Raw genomic sequence first — 22800 nt, 5'->3', positions numbered from 1 at the left:
GCTAATTACAAAATATTCTTATCCGGTCGATATATCTGGGCTGGCATAACCTCAGAACTAGTTACATGAAGTATGTTCATGGTTTTTTAATTCCACTTTAAAAACGAAATTCTATCTAATTCGGAATTTTGCAATGGACCCTGTAATCCTGATTTGATGAGGCTCAATTCTGCTGCTTTTAAAAAGTCTTCTGTAGCTCCGCAAACAAGACAGAACATTATATTTAGCTTCAAATCCCCACCCAGTGGCACAGTAAACACTCAGTAATTTCAGGCATTCCAACCGACACTGGCAGCTGCAAGGAACGGAGTCAAATATATTCCATAGAGCAAAGGGGCTGAGCAACACCAGACATGCAGAGTGACATGAGACAAACCACCAAGGTCGGAAGGGGCCTCGCCATGTTTGTTATGGGACCTGGTAAGGGGTGAAATACAGTGCTTTGGAAGACACAAGGAGTTCCAAAGTGGAGGACGGACAGGCCCTTGAAGAGGTGACCTGCAGCCAGAATTAACAGAATTTCTCTACTCCTCCCAGAATGCCCTAAGGCTTTCACTTTACTCAGCTATGCCACTTCAAGTTCCACAAACAAAGATGCTCTTAGCAACCCGTATCTCTTCTCCTATTCACCCCAATCTGGGCGTGTATGGGACTTTCCTTGTTTCATGCCTTAGTGAATTACTTTGTATTTTAAAAAGGAGTCACGAGGCTCAGTCGCTAGAACAGAGGGAGAAGAGCATCGGACTGAGCAGGTCCCGAGCTCAGATCCTGACAGGCAGCGGTACAAGAGAAACTCAGGAAGTGTACTAGTAAATTCCCCTGAATAATTCACTGCCCAAACCCAGTCCCACCCCCTACCCCCAAGAGCAGAGTAAGTGATTTGCCTCACCCACTACTAGTCCTGGGGGTTGCCTTGGTGAAGGTTCTGTGAGCAAAGGAAGGTACAGGAGAAAGGGAGAAGGGGATGTGGAAGACAGCCTGGAATCAAGAAGGTCAAAGGAAAAGGGAAAGTTAAGATCTCTTTCCCTCCATAGTTTATTTCTAAAACAGGGGTAAGAATTAGAGAGATTTATATAACAAAGGGAATATCCCCTTGCCGCCCCCGGAGTGATCTTCATCCATCTCTGAGACGGTTCATTTTATTCACTAAACTTAGGTTGACAAGTTAGTAGCAAAATTTAACTGGACTCTGCATCTTCAGCAACTCTTTGCCACTGAAAATGAAGACTCTTAAGTAAGACTGACGGCTAAGTTTCTGGAAGCCAGAGCAGAAAGGCGAGGAGATGCAACCTCAATAAAGGTAAAGTAAGAATGGTTTTTATAACGACTATTCCCTTTAATTGCAGTTTGGGACACAATTACCATCTTAGTTTAGGAAAACAAGAGCCTGGCAGTTTCACAAGAAAATGGGAAGGGGGGGTGGGTGGAGAAAGTGATAACACCAGCCCAGACATGGTCAAATGAAAAACGGGAGAAAAAGAGGGTAAGAAAAAAACCCCAAGAAACTCTCTGTTGCAAAGAAGGTCAATGAGTGGCGCCTTTAATCTTATCCCTGTCCACTCAGGTCCTAGAAGAAACCAAGTATGGTCTCCTCCCTGCAGTGTGTGCAGTAAAACCACCGCAAAATCGATTGGGTGATTAGGCCGCAGATGAGTTTCCCCCTCAGACTGAAAGCATATGGGGAGGGGTACTGAAAGAGGAAAAACAAGTAAATATGGAAAGTCTTTAAATTCACTGCCTGCAACACCATCATTGCGCTTTTGTTGCTGGAGCTCTCCCAAGTGAAGCAAAAAAGAAACTTGATATTCAGGAAGTTTCTTAAAAAAAAAAAAAAAAAAAAGAGTTTCCAGTAAACTGAAGTCTCAGTTTTGAGGATATATAAAAATATTAAACCTGAGAACACAGAATTATGAAAAGGATAGAAATTTGTAGCTGATCTTCTCCAGGGAAACGAATGCTTTTAAGGTAGGAGCACAGAAAGTAGGGAGAACACGTTGTGTAGACACTTTTCACACGGGTCTGAACTACAATAGGCAACCATTCCATGGCTCCCTACATTTTTCTTTTGAAAATGAGAGTTTGATTTGTAATGATTTGTCAATGATTAGCATGAGAGCTTAAATATAAAGAAAAGCTTCCTTTCATGCTATGAAAGGTTAAATGCTTACAAATATTCATTTAGTAAGAGTTTCTCCCCTTTGTCCTTGATCAAACCAAGAAAACAGTGTTATCCCATCAAAATGAACTGGACAATGACAGAATGAAAAATCAATGTGTTTTATACCAAGTCATCTCAAGTAACGAAGTTAATACATCTTTGTGCTGAGATAGTTTCTAACTTGTTTCTTTAAAAATGTTTTCTAATGTTTATTTACTTTTTGAGAGAGAGAGAGAGAGAGAGAGAGAGAGAGAGAGAGCGAGAGCGAGCAGGAGTGGGGCAGGTGCAGAGAGTAGGCTAGGGGCAGAATCAGAAGCAGGCTCCAGGCTCTGAACTGTCAGCACAGAGTCCGATGTGGGGCTCGAACCCACAAACTGTGAGATCATGACCTGAGCTGAAGTTGGCCGCTCAACTGACTGAGCCACTCAGAAGCCCCATAACTTTCCTTCTTTAAAAATGCACAAGAAAGGTGAAGATGGCAGGCAGGCACTCACTCAAACGTGCTATCCATAAAAGCCCAGCGCATTTGATAAAGTTCTTTCCCTTCCACGAGCTTCACTGGCTTGCCTTCAAGCCAAAGATCAAGATGCAGAAAAAAAAATCAGGAAGATCTCAACTCACTGCAATAGTGTCAGATTAACCAAATGCTTTAGCTTTTCTTTCCACATATATGCTTTTGCTTTGAGGAATATTTTTAAAAGTTTTTTTCATGTTTTTTATTTTTGAGACAGAGAGGGGGACAGAGCGTGAGTGGGGGGAGGAACAGAAAGAGAAGGAGACACAGAATTCTAAGCAGGCTGTCAGCACAGAGCCCAATGTTTCGCTCAAGCCATGAACCACGAAATCACGACCTGAGCTGAAGTTGGACGCTTAATCGACTGAGCCACCCAGGCGCCCCTGATGTATATTTTTAAATGTATATTTGCAACTGGGTATGCCCAGTGGCCTTAAATGAAACAGACGGAAATGAATGCAACCTTTGAAAACCAGAGCATTGGGAAGCATTCAGTATTCCACTGCTCATCAACTCCTTCTGATTCAAGTCCGAACAAGAATCCCTGAATATGAAATTCAGATCCTCCACCATCAACAGAGCTGCTTGCCCAAGTTCTTAATGGTGCACAATTTCTGAACAAATGTATGTTTTCATTTGAGCTGAAAGAAAGTGTATCAGAGGGACATCCTGGACAGGCCCACAGCTGCAGGGAAGGGTTTCCCCGAGTCTGGCTCCTGAGTAGGGACGTCATAGGCAACCAGGCTCGGTGGTGAGGCTCTGAAATTCATTACAACCACCAGTGACATTAATCCACAGACCGCTTCAGCAGGGGCGCTGCCCTCACCTGAAACACAGATTCTGGACACAGCGGGGTGGTTCCCAACCAGGGCTACCAGACGGCCAAAGTCAGAAATCCTAACAGCTGGGTCTACAAGACCAAGCCTATCACCTAAAGCGTTGGCTCAGTGTTCCAGAACATCACACTTCCACACCATAACAACTCCTGTTATAAATTGTGTGTCCTTAAATTTCCTAAGTTGGAGTCCTAACCCCCAGGACCTCAGAATGTGACTATATTTGGAAATAAGGTCTTTAAAGGGGCAGTGAGGTTAAAATGAGGTCACTTAGGTGGGCCCCAACCCAACATGATTGTGTCCTTATACAAAGAGGAGATTCGGGGTGCCCTGGGTGGCTCAGCAGGTTAAGCATCTGACTTCGGCTCAGGTCATGATCTCACGGTTCATGAGTTCGAGCCCCACGTCGGGCGCTGTGCTAATGGCATGGAGCCTGTAGCCCGTTTCAAATTCTGAGTCTCCCTCGCTCTCTGCCCCTCCCCCACTCACCCTTTGTCTCTCTCTGTCTCTCAAAAAATAAGTAAACCATAAGAAGAGGAGATTAGGACAGAGTCACAGAGGGAGGATGATGTGAAGACACAGGGAGAAGATAGCCATCTACAGGCCACGGCGAGAGCTCTCAGAAGACATCTTGATCTCAGACTTCCAGCCTGCAGATCTGGGAGAACGTAAAATTCTGCTGTTTAAAGCACTCAGTCTGTGGTAGTTGGTTATGTGAGCCGGAGCAAACACACACACACACACACACACACACACACACACACACACACACAAAACCTTATATAGCAGAATGACAGTGTTGTGTATCCCTGACTAAAATGAAAAGTTCAATATTAACTTTTCTGTCATAGGCATGTCATCACACAGAATTCATATTAACATAAGTAATAATTGATGTTATTAGGTATACCCACACATGACTAGACAAACTGCCTTCTTCACAAATGTAAACCAAAAAATATTAATAAACGTCTCCTGGTTTTAGTCTTTTTTACCTTGAGGTAAAACTTTAAGGTAATTCCTTCTGACATTCAGTTCCCGTAGAGATTTCAACTGGCCGATCTGCTGGGGCAGGGCTGTGATCTCATTGCAGCTGACGTCCTGCATCAAAAGCAAAGGCAGAAATGATGAGCATCTTTTCCCAGGAAATCAAGCATGTCATGTGAGGTCTCCTTAAGGAATTTACTTATTTATTTTAGTAGCCTTCACGCCCAGCACGCAGCCAAACTCAGGGCTTGAACTCACGACCCCTGAGATCAAGACCTGAGCTGAGATCAAGAATCGGACACTTAACCCACCGAGCCACCCAGGTGCCCCCATATGGTATGTAAATATGAGGACAACTACTCAGGTACTATCCTGGTCTGAGGTCTCAGCACAGAGAAGAAAAAGAAAGTGCAGCATTATGAACATTGTCTGAGGAGAAAAGAGAGAAAGAAAGGACGTTCAGAGCATTCGGAGCTCCTTTGTGGGCTGCGTGCCCGCTGCGTTCATGTGCTTCGGTCTCATTTAATTCTCACCACGAACCCATGAGGCAATATTAGCAGCTTAATATTTACTGTCAGAAAAATGAGGCTCAGGAAGGTTAAGTCAGGCGTCCAAAGCAGTTACGACTCGGAGCAAATGGCCGCCCACTGTGAAGCCACCATCCCTCCGTACCCCGAAACAGAAGGTCACACATCCTACGTAACCAAACACTCACATTTGACAGTGAAAAACTGTGACTATTTATGTATCTTTTGGATGCGCTATTTATTTAAAATGGAGTTGTTACTGGAAGACTGGAAAGTTTGTGGACCTGAACATCTGTAAGTACATTTTCCAAGACTGTGGGGCATGCAGATCATGTCTTATTTGCACTGAAAGACGAATATCTTATTAACAGTTGACTGGAACCACCTCTTGACATGTGCAAAATGAAAGCTATGACGTTTATAATCTTACCGTTCTCCCCAATCCCTCTCCCGCTTTCTCTGGAAGCTCTGCTCGGCTCGCCATCCCCACCTCCAGCTACTCTATTGTCCAGACCAACACTGCGTCTCACTGGACATTATAACGGTCTTCCCTATAGCAATCTGCTCCTCACATCTGTCCTTCCCAGGGCCGCCAGAGTATGTGCATTTCCTTGCGTCATTTACCAGCTTAGACATTTGCGACGGCATCTCAGAAACCCATGGGGTAAAGTCCCCAACTCCACAACAAGGGCCAACAGCTGCGGTTCAGATGGATTCTTCCAGTGCCATCTCTCTAAAAACCCTCGCTTGCATCCTCAGGCCATGCTATTACCGACCGCAGACAAGGGTTTCACAGTCCCAAGCCTGTTCCAGCTCTTCCCTGTCTGGTGTGCCCCTTCCCAATAGCGTCCTCCTGTCCCACCTATATCCTTCAAGACTCAAGGCTCTCTCCTCTCTGAAGCCTTTGTGGGGGTTTCCCCCACTCTCACCCTCTGAACTAACACTCCTGGAAAATGGCCACTTTTTCCTTGGTGGTCTTATGGATTGTTATTACCGTATTCATGTGTGCACACATTTGCCTTCCTGTGAACTGCTAGAAAGAAGGCATTGGCTCTCATTCACTCCATCTTCCTGGAGCCAAGCAGAATGCCAGGAATAAAGTATCCGTAAGTGTTCAATGAAACTTGTGAGGCCCATTTCTGTTGACACTCCACATGCTGTGGGTCACTCTGCCTCACGACTGGAACCCCAGGATGCTCCCACGTACACCCCAGTCCCTGGCACGTTCTGCTTGGAAGCGCACAACCACAGACACACGTGGGATAGGAATCATCGCAGCGAGACCAAGTCTTTAAGTACCTCACACCTCTTCTGAACCTGCAAAAACTCCTCCTTCCACTTCCTCTTTTAGATTTTATTTATTTAAAATTTATTTTTATTAATTTACCTCCAAGTTAGGTAGCATAAAGTGCAACAATGATTTCAGGAGTAGATTCCTTAATGACCTCACCCATCTAGCGCCCCCGTCCCACAACCCCTCCAGCAACGCTCTGTTTGTTCTCCACACTTGAGTCTCTTATGTTTTCGTCCCCCTCCCTGTTTTTACATTATGTTTGCTTCCCTGTTCACCTGTTTTGTTTCTTAAAGTCCTCATATGAGTGAAGTCATATGATATTTGTCTTTCTCTGACTGACTAATTTCGCTTAGCATAATACCCTCTAGTTCCATCCACATTGTTGTAAATGGCAAGATTTCATTCTTTTTGACTGCTGAGTAATACTCCATTGTATATACATACCACACCTACTTTAGCCATTCATCCATCGATGAACACGTGGGCTCTTTCCATAATTTGGCTGTTGTTGATAGTGCTGCTATAAACATTGGGGTGCATGTGCCCTTTCGAAATGGCACACCTGTATCCCTGGGATAAATACCTAGTAGTGCAATTGCTGGGTCATAGGGTAGAATTTTAAATTTTCCATAGTGTTTTCCAGAGTGGCTGTACCAGTTTGCATTCCCACCAGCAGTGCAAAAGAGATCCTCTTTCTCTGCATCCTCGCCAACATGTGTTGTTGCCTGTATTTGTTGATTTTAGCCATTCTGCCGGGTGTGAGGTGGTATCTGATTGTTGTCTTGATTTGTATTTCCCTGATGATGAGTGATGTTGAGCATCGTTTCACGTGTCTGTTGGCCATCTGGATGTCTTCACTGGAGAAGTGTCTGTTCATGTTGTTTGCCCATTTCTTCACTAGATTATTTGTTTTTTGAGTGTTGAGTTTGATAGGTTCTTTATAGATTTTGGAAACTAACCCTTTATCTGATATGTCATTTGCAAGTATTTTCTCCCATTCCATTGGTTGCCTTTTAGTTTTATTGATTATTTCCTTAGCTGTGCAGAAGATTTTTATTTTGATGAGGTCCCAATAGTTTATTTTTGCTTTGTTTTCCCTTGCCTCCGGAGACTTGTTGAGTAGGAAGTTGCTGCGGCCAAGGTCAAAGAGGTTTTGCCTGCTTTCTCCTCCAGGATTTTGACGGCTTGCTGTCTTATGTTTAGGTCTTTCATCCATTTTGAGTTTAATTTTGTGTACGGTTTTAGAAAGTGGTCCAGGTCATTTTATCTGCATGTAGCTGTCCAGTTTTCCCAGCGCCACTTGCTGAAGAGATTGTCTTTATTCCATTGGATATTCTTTCCAATGGAAAGAATAGTTGGCCATACACTTGTGGGTCCATTTCTGGGTTCTCTGTTCTGTTCCACTGATCTGTCACTCCCCCTTTTAGGAGGCAGCAAAGCCTCACTACAGAAATCAGGGTCACATTCACTCAGATGAAAATTCACCATTACCCAATCCCCTGAACTCCCAGGGCTCCCATAAGAGCAGGACTATGCAGAACACAGAGGATCGCTGCCCTCTAATCTCCACTCATCCTAAAATCCTCCGGTGACCTGCTAATCTGTCAAGGCTGCCTAATGAGTATCACTTGCTGAGGAGGAATAAAATCACTCCTGATAAAGGAACGAAGCAGGCCTCTGTGGAAGCTGCGTTCACACAGTGCCATCAGCCCGCGGCACTGCACTGTGCTCAGCTGTCTGGCCGAGGGGAGGTGGCACGTGACAGGCTAACAACGCGAGGTGTTCAATGGCATCACCCCCAGGCTGGCTCTTGATGCGTCGTCACTCCTGCCCACCCAAAAAATCACATGAAATTCCAGGAGAAGCATCCCTAGTGTTTAAAAACAAAAACAAAACTCACAAAGCATATCTATAGAGAAAAAGAAGTCTAAGGAAATAGTTATAGAATTAGAAGGTCCAGAGAATTGTCCAGTCACTTTCAGCCCCTGAGCGTGTCAGTAAATAGTTCTGCCTCTCTGCATGTATTTCTACGTATGAGAAATAGAAAGTGAAATGCTACCTTTTCCCACTTACTATGACATCTGATTCAAGTACCAACAACTAAATCCTTTCAATGAAATCTTTATCTTTCTTTGCCTCAACCAAGTCACAAATAAGCAAGTACCCTTCCATTCCATTCTATTTAAAAAATTGTTTTAAATGTTTATTCATTTTTGAGAGACAGAGCATGAGCAGGGAAGAGGCAAAGAGAGAGGGAAACACAGAATCCATAGCAGGCTTCAGGCTCTGAGCTGTCAGCACCCAGGCCTCGAACTCCCAAACCGCAGATGCTCAACAGACTGACCACCCAGGCGCCCCCCCCCATTCTCTTTTAAAAGAGCCCTCACTATATTTCTGGGTAAGCCCTAGAAATATATGAGATTAAATCATTCTATTGGCCCCACAGCCAGGCACAGTCACACTGGTGATAGCTGGCAGGTGGGGGTGGGGGTGGGAGTGGAGAGGGTTGTGGGGGAAGAAACAGTGGGCATTTTCTATCTCTAGAGAGAAGTTAGGTTACTGACATTTATAGTAAGTCTTTATAAGTCTGTGAATGACTGCACGAGAAAAATCCTTTTGCAGTTTATGGGAATCACAGATTTCTGATATAAAACTGACAATTTTCAGAAATTTCAAAGATAGATTTCTTCAAAAAATCATTTAAGAAAAAAGGAGGGGAGAGAGGGAAGCAAAAGATAACAGATATATTTAGACAGCTTAGTCACAGCATTAAATCTCATGCAGTCTTATCTCATTGGGGTGCACTGTATCACACACTGAGCATTTTGTTGATCACCTGCTGGTTAGCCAGAAATGGTATGCTATGTCCCTAAACATAAGGTAGTTTTTTCTAACATATATTTCTTTTTTTTTTAATTTTTTTTAACATTTATTTATTTTTGAGAGGCAGAGAGACAGATCATGAGCAGGGGAGGGGCAGAGAGAGAGGGACACACAGATTCCGAAGCAGGCTCCAGGCTCTGAGCTGTCAGCACAGAGCCCGACGCGGGGCTCAAACCACGAACTGTGAGACCATGACCTGGGCCGAAGTTGGACGCTCAACCCACTAAGCCACCCAGGTGCCCCTCTAACATATATTTCTAACATAATGATTTTATCAAGGAAAATCACCTCCCCTCAGCTATATATAAATGTTTATTTAACCAGTAGAGAAACGAGTTACCTAATTTACACATAAAAAACTGCAAACCCATAATGATAAAGAGTTTTTCTTTTTGATTTATAAGACAGGATACCTGTAGACAATTAGAAACACAAAGTTCAATTGTCCATTCACATTTTGGAGGGTGTACAGTGAAGGTCAAAGTATTTCAATAGTACTCTTCTGTCAGTTACTTCCTAACCTGCCAAAATAATGAGGGGGAACTACCCAGGCAGATCTAGCATGGAAGCAAGATAAAGACCTCACACTACTGGGGTGCCTGGGCAGCTCAGTTGGTTAAGCATCTGACTCTGGCTCAGGGCATGATCTCATGGTTTGTGAGTTCGAGCCCCGCATTGGACTCTGTGCTGACAGCTCAGAGCCTGGAGCCTGCTTAGGATTCTGTGTCTCCTTCTCTGTTTTCCCCTCCCCTACTCACATTCTGTCTGTCTCTCTCAAAAATAAATAAACATGAAAAAAAACAATTAAAAATGAATTAAACATTAATTTTAAAAAAATTTTAAAGGACTTTATTGTATAACCAATGTTATAGAATTATGCAAAACTCTACTGTCTCCCAGTTACTGAACCTTGCTAAATTTTAAAGAGGCTATGAATTTCATCACAAAAATAAAACCTCCCATGTCTTAATTAGCTGGGGAATGAGGAGGAGGAAAGAGAAGACAAGAGTCTAAATGTTTCGGGATAAGATATTTCAGTGTAGAACATGTAAAAACATTATCTGTTTGTCCCCATTTAGCCTAAGGTATGGTTTTTTTAAATCTTGAGTTCATTTTAAAAAGATAACATTTAGGAAGATAAAAGAACACTAATGCCTCACACTTCTGCATTTAGCTGTGAATTTACCAAGCTATGAATTCCGGACTCAGTGGCTTCTTAAAATAGTCAAATAAATCCCTTTTGAATTGTTTATTAGCCCCTAAACAATGTCTTAGAAAATAATTATTGCAGGCTTCAGTGAATCAAATTGCCATACACTTACTATTATAATATCGTAAATGTAAAAGCAGGCCAAAAAGAAATCATCATAAATATGTCATAAATATTTACTAATTCTATTATTTTTATATAGAAATGAATCTAATTATTATATAATAACATAAATACTCAAACTTAAGTTAAAGAACTATCCAGTCCAATTTAGTCATTCAGATAAAAAAAATGGACAATTTTAACTATGACTTAAAATATACTTTTTCCTCACTGGTTTATTAATCCACATGTTTTTAAGTAACCAAAGGAAAAACTTCAGAGTCATTTCATGTCAGCCCTTCCAGGAAATAATGGAAGTCTCTGGAAGTATTAAATGCATACTGGAGACTGACAGATCTTTGTTATTAAGTACTAGTCTTTAATTTATCTTCAATATGTAAGAAACACAAGGCTTTAAAACATCAGAATAAGTTCAGACATTATTATACTAGGTAATGTTTACTTTCAGAAAATAATATTGTAAAAGCAAAAAGTGATTTTTAAGGAGTAACCTCTAATGAAAACCAGCACAAATCCTTGGTTAGGGAAGATGCCCAGTGACACCAGGCCACCCTGTGGAACTGCACACGGTATTCTCATGAGCTACCTTGATCAGACTCTCAGGTTTTCAAAAACCTAGTGAGGTTACACCATTGCGTAAGTCATATTTCTGTAATTAATCTAACACTTTATTTAATTGAAGGGAATGTGAACATTCTGAGAGGAAATCCAAGCTATTAACTCCCATCAAGGGCTCATGCTCTTTTTTTGAGGCAGGGGGAGAATGTCTATTGTATGACTTTCTGTGTGACTAGGTAAATGTCTTAACCTCTCTGTGCCTGTGTAAAAAGAATATTAGGAAGAGCTGTTTATCACATCAGAAATAATGAAGAGATTTTGAAAGACAGAGACTTAACTTAGAAGTAACATCGATTTTGATTTCTTAACAATCAAAAATATCAATGCCTGTAGTCAGAATTTCTCTTTTTTTTTTTTTCTTAAGAAAAATCAGTATGTTCATTTAAACTCAAAACTTTTTCAAGCAACTTCTGGTTTTATCACCTCCCAACACTTACTGAATGTCTCCGTCTAGTATAAAACTCTGCCCCACACCCTTCCAACCCAATGCTCTTCAACAGAATAGATAGTAAACAAGCCATGAATTTCCAACAGTCCCACAGAAACCAGAGAGGTTAGGAGGCGTCTCCGAAGACTGAATGGAAAAATGCTGACGGCAGATGCATGAATTAATGTCTCCACTATACCTAACTCATGTTACGTATGAAAATAATAAAGGAATTTTCCTCAGAATCAAGTCAATACATCCCCTGTCTATAATCAATCCCTGAATTCAAACTCTCTCCACGAACAAACATTTGATGAGAAGAGCTGTCTTGTGAGGGCCGGGAAATGCACCGTTCCATCAGTGATTAAGTGAGTGAGGTTCTGTGAGCGTTTCGGTGTCAGAGCAGGTTTCTGGATGAGTGATACTGTGTTCTCTCACAGCTGGAAGCCACAATGTTCATACGCTGCCTGCGTTGGAGAAAGACAGAACTGAAAGAAACCAAACAAGAGAAAGACCATCCCTGGAACTCATTATGTCAGCATGCAGAGGGAACCATGAGAGAAGTCAAGTTCATTGTGCTGTACCTTAGTGCGTCTGTCTTCACAGCTGCCTGGCAATTGTCACATGAGGCGTGCACACTGCATCTCAACACGTCTCACCCTTCAGGCATGATTCAACAGCAAAAGAACCATGTTTCCAAAAGTTAATGTGGCTTAATAAGTAAAATAAGGTTTAGTCAACACCAGAGCTGTCTACTGACCTTCCCAGCCTGGTTTTGGCTCCTGGGCAAGGAAACTTGCAGACACCGGCCCGATTTTTATAACATTCCTTCTCTGATTCACTCTCAGCTGTTAGTACGCTGCCCCAACTAATGGGAAAACTACCGCAAGCTGAACCAGGAACTCAACAAAAACAAACAGCAGGGGGCCCATGAGACACTAAACGATCCGGAAGACCCAGCAAGCACAGCTGTGTGGTGCTATTGAAAGGATTGGGGCTTTCGCCACACAAAACTGGTTTTTACCCCAGCTCCATCCCTCCAGAGCCCCATGGCTCTGAGTAAGTAATTCTGAAACTCAAACTTGTCTACAAACTGTGGTTATTGTATCTACCTTGCTGGGTTATTGTCAAGATTATATGAAATAATCCATATCATGTACCTAGCAGAGTGCCTGGCATATGGTAGGTGCTCAGTACATGCTACTTTTTTTTCTTTTTCTTACAGAAAGAACGGCCCGATACAAAGACTTAGAAAACAACATCTATCTACAGCTGCAGCTGTGAAAGTACCAGAGGTAAAGAAGAAATTCAAAGTAGCCAAGAAGGTCCGAAAGTTCTAGCTCCTGCCCATCACAAATGAGCCTGGAGGGGCCAGCTCCAGAGCACTAAGATTCCCTAAATTCTCTTGCACCTCAAACAGCATGGAACTCTACCCTGGCTTCTAGTGCATTCAAAAAGGAACATCTCAGTAGGTGTTTCTTAATGACTTCTTCATAGAAGGAGCAATAATTGTGTTCCTTTGTTCTCTGCGCCACCTCAAATGGCTGGACACGCCAATCACTGAATGGCAGTGCTTTTTGTTTTATTTATTTATTTTTTAAATCTTTAATGTTTATTTATATTTTAGAGAGCTGTCGGCACAGAGCCCGATGCGGGGCTGGAACGCACAACCAATGAAATCTTGACCTAGCCGAAGTTGGACGCTTAACCAACTGAGCCACCCAAGGGCCCCGCTTTTTGTTTTATTTTCAGATAACTGTGGTATATGTAAGATGATAAGATGGGGTTTTCCAACTCTAGTTCTTAAAAATTACAGAGGACAACGCCTTTCTTGCAACAGTTACAGTGCTTTTCTTTTGTCTTTCAAGCCAGCGAGGACTGTAGAATACTCACACTTGGAAGAGGACAGAGTTTACAACTCCATCTGGGATGCTCTTTGAGTCTAATGTGAAATTTAGAAATACTTCTTCTAAAATAGCTAAACAATGCTCAGAGACCGGTAAGCTGAGCGATTTTATTAGCACTTCATTGGCTTTCGAGTACTCGGAATGCTTGGGCGGGTGGGGTGCTCCCAAACTTTTTAACAAGCTGGTTACCATGTAACTATTTAAACAAAAGCCTCCCGAGCAAGTCTGGAATTATTTCTGGCTCTCCAGGGAATTTCTTTCCAATTGATAGCGAAAAATCATTTGACAGGGCTACCTACAGTAGCACTACTATTTTTAACCAAAAAAGATATGAAACATAAATAAGAATGGATGGAAACTAATCTTTTTTCAGTCCGTGACCTTAAGCAAGGCCAGTTACCCCTTGTGGTTAAATAATGGCAACTAACTAAAATACAAACATCACAAATATAGCTTTTCACAAAGATCATGCTGGCTCACAGAGGAAAAGGCCACAGGCTACGGAGCTGCCCCGCCACAGCCATTTGTGGTTACTGAGCATGAGAAGCATGGCTGGTCCTATCTGTGAAACGCTGTTGCTATGCACACTGCACTTCCTTGACATAATATGGAAAAAAATGTATAAAATATCTCATTAATTTTATACTGCATACATGCTGAAATAATATTTTGACCAACTTGCATTAAATAAAATACATTATTAAACTTAATTTCACTTGTTTTTTAAAGTGCATCTATTTTTTTTTTTTTTTTGAGGGACAGAAACAGACAGCCTGGGCATGGGAGGGTCAGAGAGAAAGAGAGACACAGAATCTGAAGCAGGCTCCAGGCTCTGAGCTAGCTGTCAGCACAGAGCCTGACGCAGGGCTCGAACCCACAAACTGTGAGATCATAACCTGAGCCAAAGTTGGACGCTTAACTGACTGAACCATCCAGGCGGCCCAAAGTGCATTTAAAGTTACATTTGTTTGTATGCCTGGGTGGCTCAGTCAGTTGAGCGTCCGACTCTTGATTTTGGTTCAGGTCATGATCCCAAGGTCATGGGGTAGAGCCCTGCATTAGGCATCACACTGAGCATGGGGCCTGCTTAAGATTCTCCCTCTCCCATCCTCCTTCTCTCACTCTCTCCCTCTGCCCTTCTGCCCCATTTGTGCACACTCTCTCTCTCAAATAATAAAACAAAAGGCAACAAAAAATTAAATTTGCTAAAAAATTAAATTTGCAATTAGACAACCGAAAGAAATTAAAGGCATCCAAATTGGTAAGGAGAAGTCAAACTTTCACTATTTGCCAATAACATGATACTATATATAGAAAATACTAACGACTCCACCAAAAAACTACCAGAACTGATAAATTTAATTCAGTAAAGTCACAGGACATAAAATCACTGTGCAGGGGCGCCTGGGTGGCTCAGTCGGTTAAGCGTCCGGCTTCAGCTCTGGTCACGATCTCACAGTTTATGGGTTCAAGGCCCGCATCGGGCTCTGTGCTGACTCAGAGCCTGGAGTCTGCTTCAGATTCTATATCTCCCTCTCTCTCTGACCCTGCCCTGCTTGCGCTGTCTCTCTCTGCCTCTCACAAATAAATTAAAAAGCATTAAAAATTTTTAAAAAATCACTGTGCAGAAATCTGTTGCATTTCTATACACTAATAATGAAGCAGCAGAAAGAGAAATTAAGAAAATAATCGCATTTACAACTGCACCAATAATAAGATACCTAGAAATAAACCTAATCAAAGATGTAAAAGCCCTATATTCTAAAAAATATAAAACAGTGATGAAAGAGATTGAACACTACACAAAGAAATGGAAAGACATTCCATGTTCATGGACTGGAAAAACAAATACTGTTAAAATTTCTATACTACCCAAAGCAATCTACACATTTAATGCAATCCCTCTCAAAATACCAACAGCCATCTTTCACAGAGTTAGAACAAAAATCTTAAAATTTATATGGAACCTTAAAAGACTCCAAATTGCCAAAGCAATTCTGAAAAAATAAAGTGAAGCTGGAGGCATCACAATTCCTGACTTCAGAGCTGTAGTCATCAAAACAATATGGTACTGGCACAAAAACAGACACATAGATCAACGGAAGGGAACAGAAAACCCAGAAAAATAAACCCACAATGATATGGTCAATTCATCTTTGACAAAGAAGGAAAGAATATCCAATGAGCAAAAGACAATCTCTTCAACAAATGGGGTTGAAAAAACTGGACAGCAGCGTGCAAAACAATGAAACTGGACCACTTTCTTACACCATCCACAAAAACTAAAAATAGATGAAAGACCTACATGTGAGACATGAAACCATAAAAATCCTAGAAGAGAACACAGGTCTCTGACATTGGCCACGGCAAGATTTTCCTAGATATGTCTCCTGAGACATTGGAAACACAAGCAAAAATAAATTATTAAGACTACATAAAAATAAAAGCTTTTGCACAGCAAAGGAAACAACCTACAAAACTAAAAGGCAACCTACTGAATGAGAAGAGATATTTGCAAATGCCATATCCAATAAAGGGTTAGTATCAAAAATATGCAAAGAAGTTATAAAAATCAACACCCAAAAAAACAAGTGATCCAATTTAAAATGGGCAGAACAAATGAACAGACATTTCTCCAAAGAAAACATACAGAGAGTGCGCAGACACATGAAAAGATGCTCAACATCACTCTTCATCAGGGAAATGCAAATCAAAACTACAACGAGATGTCACATCACACCTTTCAGAATGGCTAAGATCAAAAACACAAGAAACAAACGTTGGCGAGGGTGTAGAGAAAAAGGAACCCTCAGGCACTGCTGGTGGGAATGCAAATTAATGCAGGCTCTCTGGAACAGTATGGAGGCCCCTCAAAAAGTTAAAAATAAAACTACCCTATGATCCAGCAACTGCACTATTGGATATTTACCCAAACAACACAAAAATACTAATTCAAAGGGATACATGCATCCCTGTGTTTAGAGCATCATTATTTACAATAGCCAAATCATGGAAGCAGCCTATCCATTCAGCTGATGAAGGGATAAAGAAGAGGTGGTGTATATACACAATGGACTATTACTCAGCTATCAAAAGAATGAAATCTTGGGGCCACCAGTGTGGCTCACTTGGTTGAGCATCTCACTCCTGATCTTGCTCAGGTCATGATCTCACGGTTTGTGATTTTGAGCCCCACACAGGGCTCCACATTGGCAGCACAGGGCCTGCTCGAGAGTCTCTCTTTCCCTCAGCTATTGCTGCTCATGCTCACTCTCCCTCTTTCTCTCTCTCAAAATAAATAAATGAACTTAAAAAGGGGAATGAAATCTTGTCATTTGCAACAACAAGAATGGAGCTAGAGAGTATTTTGCTAAGTGAAATAAGTCAGAGAAAGACAAATACCATATGATTTCACTCATATGTGGAATTTAAAAAACAAATGAGCAAAGTAAGAGAGACAAGTCAAGAAACAGATCCTTAACTATCGAGAACAAACTAATGGTTAATAGAGGTGAGTGGAGGGCTGGCTGAAATAAATCAGTGCTGGGGATTAAGGAGTGCACCTGTAAGCCCCAGGTGATGTAAGGAAGTGTTGAATCACTATATTGCGTACCTGAAGCTAATGTAACACTATGTTAACTACAAGGGAATTAAAATTAAAAATAGACTAGAACAGGGGCACCTGGGGGGTTTCGTCAGTTCAGTGCCTGATTCTTGATTTTGGCTCAGGTCATGATCTCACAGTTCATGGAATCGAGCTCCACGTCGGGCTCTGCGCTGACAATGGGGAGCCCGGTTGGGATTCTCCCTCTCTCTCCCTCTCTCTCTGTCCTTCCCATGTACTTTCTCTCTCTCTCTCTCTCAGTCTCTCAAAATAAATAAATACACTTAAAAAATACAATAGAATTAACATTTTAAAATGAAATAAAGTAAAATAAAATTTGCTGCTTGTATTACCTTTCTATCAAACAGTTCTGGGTGAGAGTGTTTTAGTTTAGGTTATAAACTAGCTACACCAGAATGAACTTCTGTACATCATACACCGTCTCTCTACCTTAGGTTTCTCTCTACCTTTTTAAGGTGTCAAGAGCTTGGAATAGATGCTTTTAAAACCCCCATGCCTCTCACATTCTAGGATTTCTAGGATCCAAGGATCCAACATGTTATTGCTGGTGGAGAAAAAACACCAGAGCCAGCTGATCACAATGCTCAGTAAGTAGTTAGTTACACTAAACAGTTTGTGTTGCCAGGATGCAGAGCAGCCTTTGCTAGGGCTGGACTCTGGACAAGGTGCCCAAGAAAATCTCAAGGACTCCCTTACAGCCACCCCACAGCTCATGTGTTCCGAGGAGGGAGACAGTGCTGTGGACCGCTGCCACAGTGCCAGCCCAGCAGCTGATAAGAGCATCTGAGGAAAGCCCTGCTCTGGTGTGGGACTGGCTCCAGGCTCAGCACATGGCCACCTAGTCACAGATGAGCTGTCTGATGCATGGCATGTGTTCGGCTTGAACCCAGGGTGCAGTGGGACAGGAACACATTCCGGCTGCTGACAGGTGCCAGAAGACTGACCTCACCAATGTGACACCCATCTGTGGGAGCCCAAGCCCAAGAAGTAGGGAAAAAACCAATTTGTTATTCGTATTGTGCCTGGAAGACTGAATCCAAATTCTGGCGACCTGGATTTTGTGCTTTATCAGATTCCTAAAAGAAGAATTCTTTAAAAAGAAAAAAAGTATACAACTATGAGTTCCATCAAAAGCATTATTCTGCATATTGTTTTGTTTTCTGGAGCCAATTAAGATGGTACCTTCTGACTTAAGTTGGATTGTAAGATCGCCAGGCCCCTGCCAGGCTGAGTCTTCACAGTCTGTCCTAAACCACCTTCACCGCCCACTTTCCACCACTTGACCGCGGCATTCAGCAAACATTTATTGGGTGTCTATCTTGTGACAAGCACCAGGTACAACAGCAAGTTCCTGTCCTTAGGCAGCTTTCACGATGCAGGGGGAGCTGGTGTGGAGAATGCCAAGTAAGAAGAAAGTGTGATAGCACAGAATTCAGTGGTTAAGGATAGCGTGCTTGCATTAGGAGGGCCTAACTCTGGCCTAGAGGATTTGGGAAGGCTTTTTGGAGGAAGTGAGATCTAACTTGGTTAGGAACTGACCAAGAGAAGAGGAGAGGGAAGAAGCTGTCCATACAGAGACAGTGATGTACTTCAAATTCTACAAGTGGAAAGGAACCAGGTGCACTCCCAGATGGCTGGCACTAAAGGGGCCAGGGACAGGAGATGAATGGCGGGTCTTGAATGCCCTGTGGAGAAGCTAAGGCAGTGGCTGGGAAAACGGAGCACCCAGCCTCATTCCACCCAGCCTCAGCAGGATTCAACTGCTTCCCACTCCCCAGGCACGCCGCCTCCGCCTGGGCTGCCTTGCCTTTGCACGAGCCACTCCTTCTCCTTAAATGCTTCCTCCGTCCCTGTCTTCCTTTTTCCATTTAGCAAACCCCACATAGACTTCTGCAAGGTGACTCTCAAAGGTCTCTTCCCTTACAAACCTTCCCAACTCCAAAACTGAATCAATCATTTCTTTACTCCATGCACATATTTCTTGCAGTAGCAAATTTGGGGTTGGGGAACTTGGGTAATTTGCCTATCCAAATTAATATCCATCTTCTTTCAGAACCGCCTGCCTCATTGGCAGCAAAGCAGCCACGTGTCTAGGTCATGTGACTATGTGCCTTGTGCATCAGGACATCTAACCCAAATCTTGTCTTTCTCACTTAGACACCAGGACTGTGACAGATCAGCTAGTGCTTACGTCGGAGGACACTGAAACTTGGGATCTGTGGGCGAGATGTCTCCACTATATGGAGAGGTAGAGAGAGCTAAGTGAGAAAACAAACCAGTTCCATGGCTCCTGACAACTTCTCAGTGTCTTGTTCTAGACATTAATGACCCTGGATCAAATGTCCAGGTGCTGAGTGACAGGAAGACCCATATATCTTTTAATATATATATTATATATATATATATAATATATATATTATTAGGGCACATGGGTGGCTCAGTTGGTTAAGTGTCTTGACATTAGCTAAGGTCATGATCTCGTGGTTGTGAGATCAAGCCCTGTGTCGGGCTCTGTGCCGGGCATGGACTGCTTGAGATTCTCTCTCTCTCTCTCTCTCTCTCTGTTCCTCCCCCACTCATGTGAAGCATTTAAAAAATTAATAAAAAACTTTTAAAAGTTTAAAAAAGTATTATTTAGGTATAGTTGATATATAATATTGTATAATACTGTATTAATTTCAGGTGCACAACATAGTCATTTAACAATTCTATTCATTGCCCAGTGCTCACCGAGGTAAGTGTGGTCACCATCGGACACCATACGATGTTATTACAGTATATTATTCAGTATTATACTCCCTTACTTTTCATCTCTGTGACTTCTTTTCTAACTGAAAGTTTGCACTTCTGAACCCCATTCATCTATTCCATACATCCTCCTGACCCCCTCCCCTCTGGCAATTGCCAGTTTATTCTCTGTATTTATGAGTCTATTTCTGATTTTTTGTTAAACTTTAAATTTTCAAAAAGCTTGAAACTTATTTTTATTTGTTTGTTTAGAGAAAGAGATGAGAGCACAACCTGAGCCAAAATTAAGAGTCAACACTTAACTGACAGACCATGCAAACACACTTCAATTTAATTTTATTCCAAATATAAGTGAAACCATATGGTATTTATCTTCCTCTGACTTATTTCATACCTTCTACATCTATGTTGTTGAAAATGACAATTTTTCATTCATTTTTTATGGCTGAATAATATTTCATTGTGTGTGTGTATATACATCACTTATTTATTCACTTATCTGTTGATGGACACTTGGGTTTCCTCCATGTCCTGGCTATTGCAAATACTGCTGCAATGAACATAGTGATGCATGTATCTTTTCCAATTAGTGTTTTGTATTCTTTGGGTAAATACCCAGTAGTGGAATGACTGGATCATATGGTAATTCTATTTTTAATTTTTTGTGAAATCTCCATACTGTTTTCTACAGTGGCTGCATGAGTTTACATTCCCACCAACAGTGTGCGAAGGTTCCCTCTTCACATCCTTGCCAACACTTGTTATTTTTTGTCTTTTTAATAGTACCCAGTCTGACTGGTATGAAGTGTTTCCTTATTGTGGTTCTGACTTGCATTTCCTGATGATCAGTGATACTGAGCATCTTGTCATGTGACTGTTGGCCATCATCTGTATGTCTTCTTTGGAAGAATGCCTGTTCAGGTCCTCTGCCCATTTTTAATTCAGATTGTTTTATGATGTTGAGTTGCATAAGTTCTTTACATATTTTGGGTATTACCTCCTTATTGAATAAATCATTCGCAAATATATTCTCCCATTCACTAGGTTGCCTTTTCTCTTTTGCTGATAGTTTGCCTTTGCTGGGCAAAAGTTTTCCATTTTGGTGTAGACTCGATAGTTTACTTTTGCTTTTGTTTTCCCTTGCCTTGGAATAGGTTTCAGATACTACTATCACATGAGTCCTGAAAAAGACACTCTTTCTTTACCTATTAATGCTTTTATACAGCAATAACCCATTTCTATACTAAAATCAAAGGTGCTACATATGTCACTTCCCTAACCTGTCACTTTTCTAACTAACTCCCATTGCAGACATGATGAGGGGATCACAGCACTCTCTATCTGGGCCTCACAAGTCACCACCACAGTGGTCCACGTGGCTGCTAAGAAATTAACTGGAGTTGGCACCCAACAGAAAAGTTATTGGCCATCAATGTTCTAGACTGGAATCTACTCGAAGGTAGGGACTGTGTCCCTTCCATGGTTGTAATCACAGCATCCAGTTTTGTGCTTAACACAAGGTCAGTACCCAACAATGCTTGCTTGAAATTCTGAACATTATATTTCAGCCTGATTGCTTATTCTTGCCTCTTCATTCACCCATCTTACCTGGATGGGATTCATTCTTTCCCATCTTAGAAACAAAGTAAGTGATTCAATTAGTAGTAAAAGACCTGAAATAGAACAGTGTATCTTGGCCTCAGGTACACACTTACAACCCATCTCTATCCATCTATAACATTTGTTACCTTTTTTGTCTCGGAGGATATGGTCACATTTTAGAGAGTTACATCACTTTGGGGCAATGGTTACTAAAACCCATACATAATCAGAGCACTCTGTTCTTTCTGAGCTATTTATATTTATGTAAAGTTGCCTTTCTAATTTATTTGTACATTATTTTGCCAGTGTATCCATAATTTATCACAAGTTTATATGCGATCTGGAAAAAAAAAGATCTGACTACCACACGACAACCCGTAAACTTCAGAAACTGTAAATCCCATGGACTTCAGGAAGTGGAAACTACAGGAAACCTGTAAATTTCAGGAACTGTGTCTGCCACAGCAAAGTCAGGATTGTTCCTCTCCCCACTTAATGTCTTTATCACCAAGAGCCCTCCAACAACATATGCGCCTCCCTGTCCAACTTGTAGCAGAGAGTCTTCCTGACTACCTTGATAGATTATGATTCGTCAAATAAAAAGAGCATCTTAAAAATCAGTAACATACCAACTCCATTAACTGTTTGAGCTGACCTATCTCTTCTGGCAGCGATCCAAGTTTGTTGTTACTTGCGATTAAGACTTTGAGAGGCAGACCACACAGGCAGGCAGGCAGGGCAGACAGCTGATTTCGACTGCAAAGACAATACAAGAACACCAGTGAACACACAAGCCACGTCATACTGTTTCTGATTATATTTGTGGATAAGCAAGAAGAAAGGAGTGACTGGAGAAGACGTCTGACAAATACAAAAGGTCTCCGTATGTGTAATCACTCAAACCCCAAGCACAAAAGATAATAAAAAACATTCCTAAGGAAGAAAGGCCTAGACCGTTCTGGGGGAAACTACTTTTGCCAGCACACGGAACCCCATCAAGCCCCCTGCAGAAGCGGAGTCCTTGGCCAGCCACGAGGCAGATGGGCATCACGCCCTGCGGCACCAAGAGCAACGGGAAGCTGGTGCCAACTCTTCTCTTCCTGACAATGTAGCAGGAAACTCAGCGAGAAGCGAGCACCATGACGGCATCCTCCCGTCCATGTTACAGTGATGGGGATGATCATTTTGCTGCAACTTACAAAAGACCACCAGCCTGATTTCCAACCTTTTGACTCTGCTTCCTTTTTGCTAACACAAGAGCCACTGTGCTTAAAGTCTATTTGGGCATTTGCAAGGGAGCTAATTAAAAGGAAGAAAAAAAAAAAAAGTAATGGTAGCCTT

The 22800-nt window shown here is 41.9% G+C and overlaps 1 protein-coding gene across 3 annotated transcripts in view; it reads right to left on the bottom strand.

Annotated features, from left to right (window-relative positions):
- LRCH1 (leucine rich repeats and calponin homology domain containing 1) overlaps window positions 1-22800 on the bottom strand; it is a 157382-nt gene that overhangs the window by 55750 nt on the left and 78832 nt on the right. For all 3 annotated transcript variants that reach the window (XM_029936738.1, XM_029936739.1, XM_029936737.1), the window contains exons 3-4: window positions 22089-22215; window positions 4504-4609 (exon numbers count right to left, since the gene is read on the bottom strand). In XM_029936738.1, the coding sequence (XP_029792598.1) occupies window positions 4504-4609; window positions 22089-22215 (233 nt within the window). The remainder of the gene's footprint in view (window positions 1-4503; window positions 4610-22088; window positions 22216-22800) is intronic.

Source organism: Suricata suricatta, chromosome 4 (assembly GCF_006229205.1).
Source record: "Suricata suricatta isolate VVHF042 chromosome 4, meerkat_22Aug2017_6uvM2_HiC, whole genome shotgun sequence".
Classification (NCBI taxonomy): domain Eukaryota; kingdom Metazoa; phylum Chordata; class Mammalia; order Carnivora; family Herpestidae; genus Suricata; species Suricata suricatta.
The sequence above is the reverse complement of the archived record's forward strand: the minus strand, read 5'-3'. Positions and strand labels throughout refer to the sequence as shown.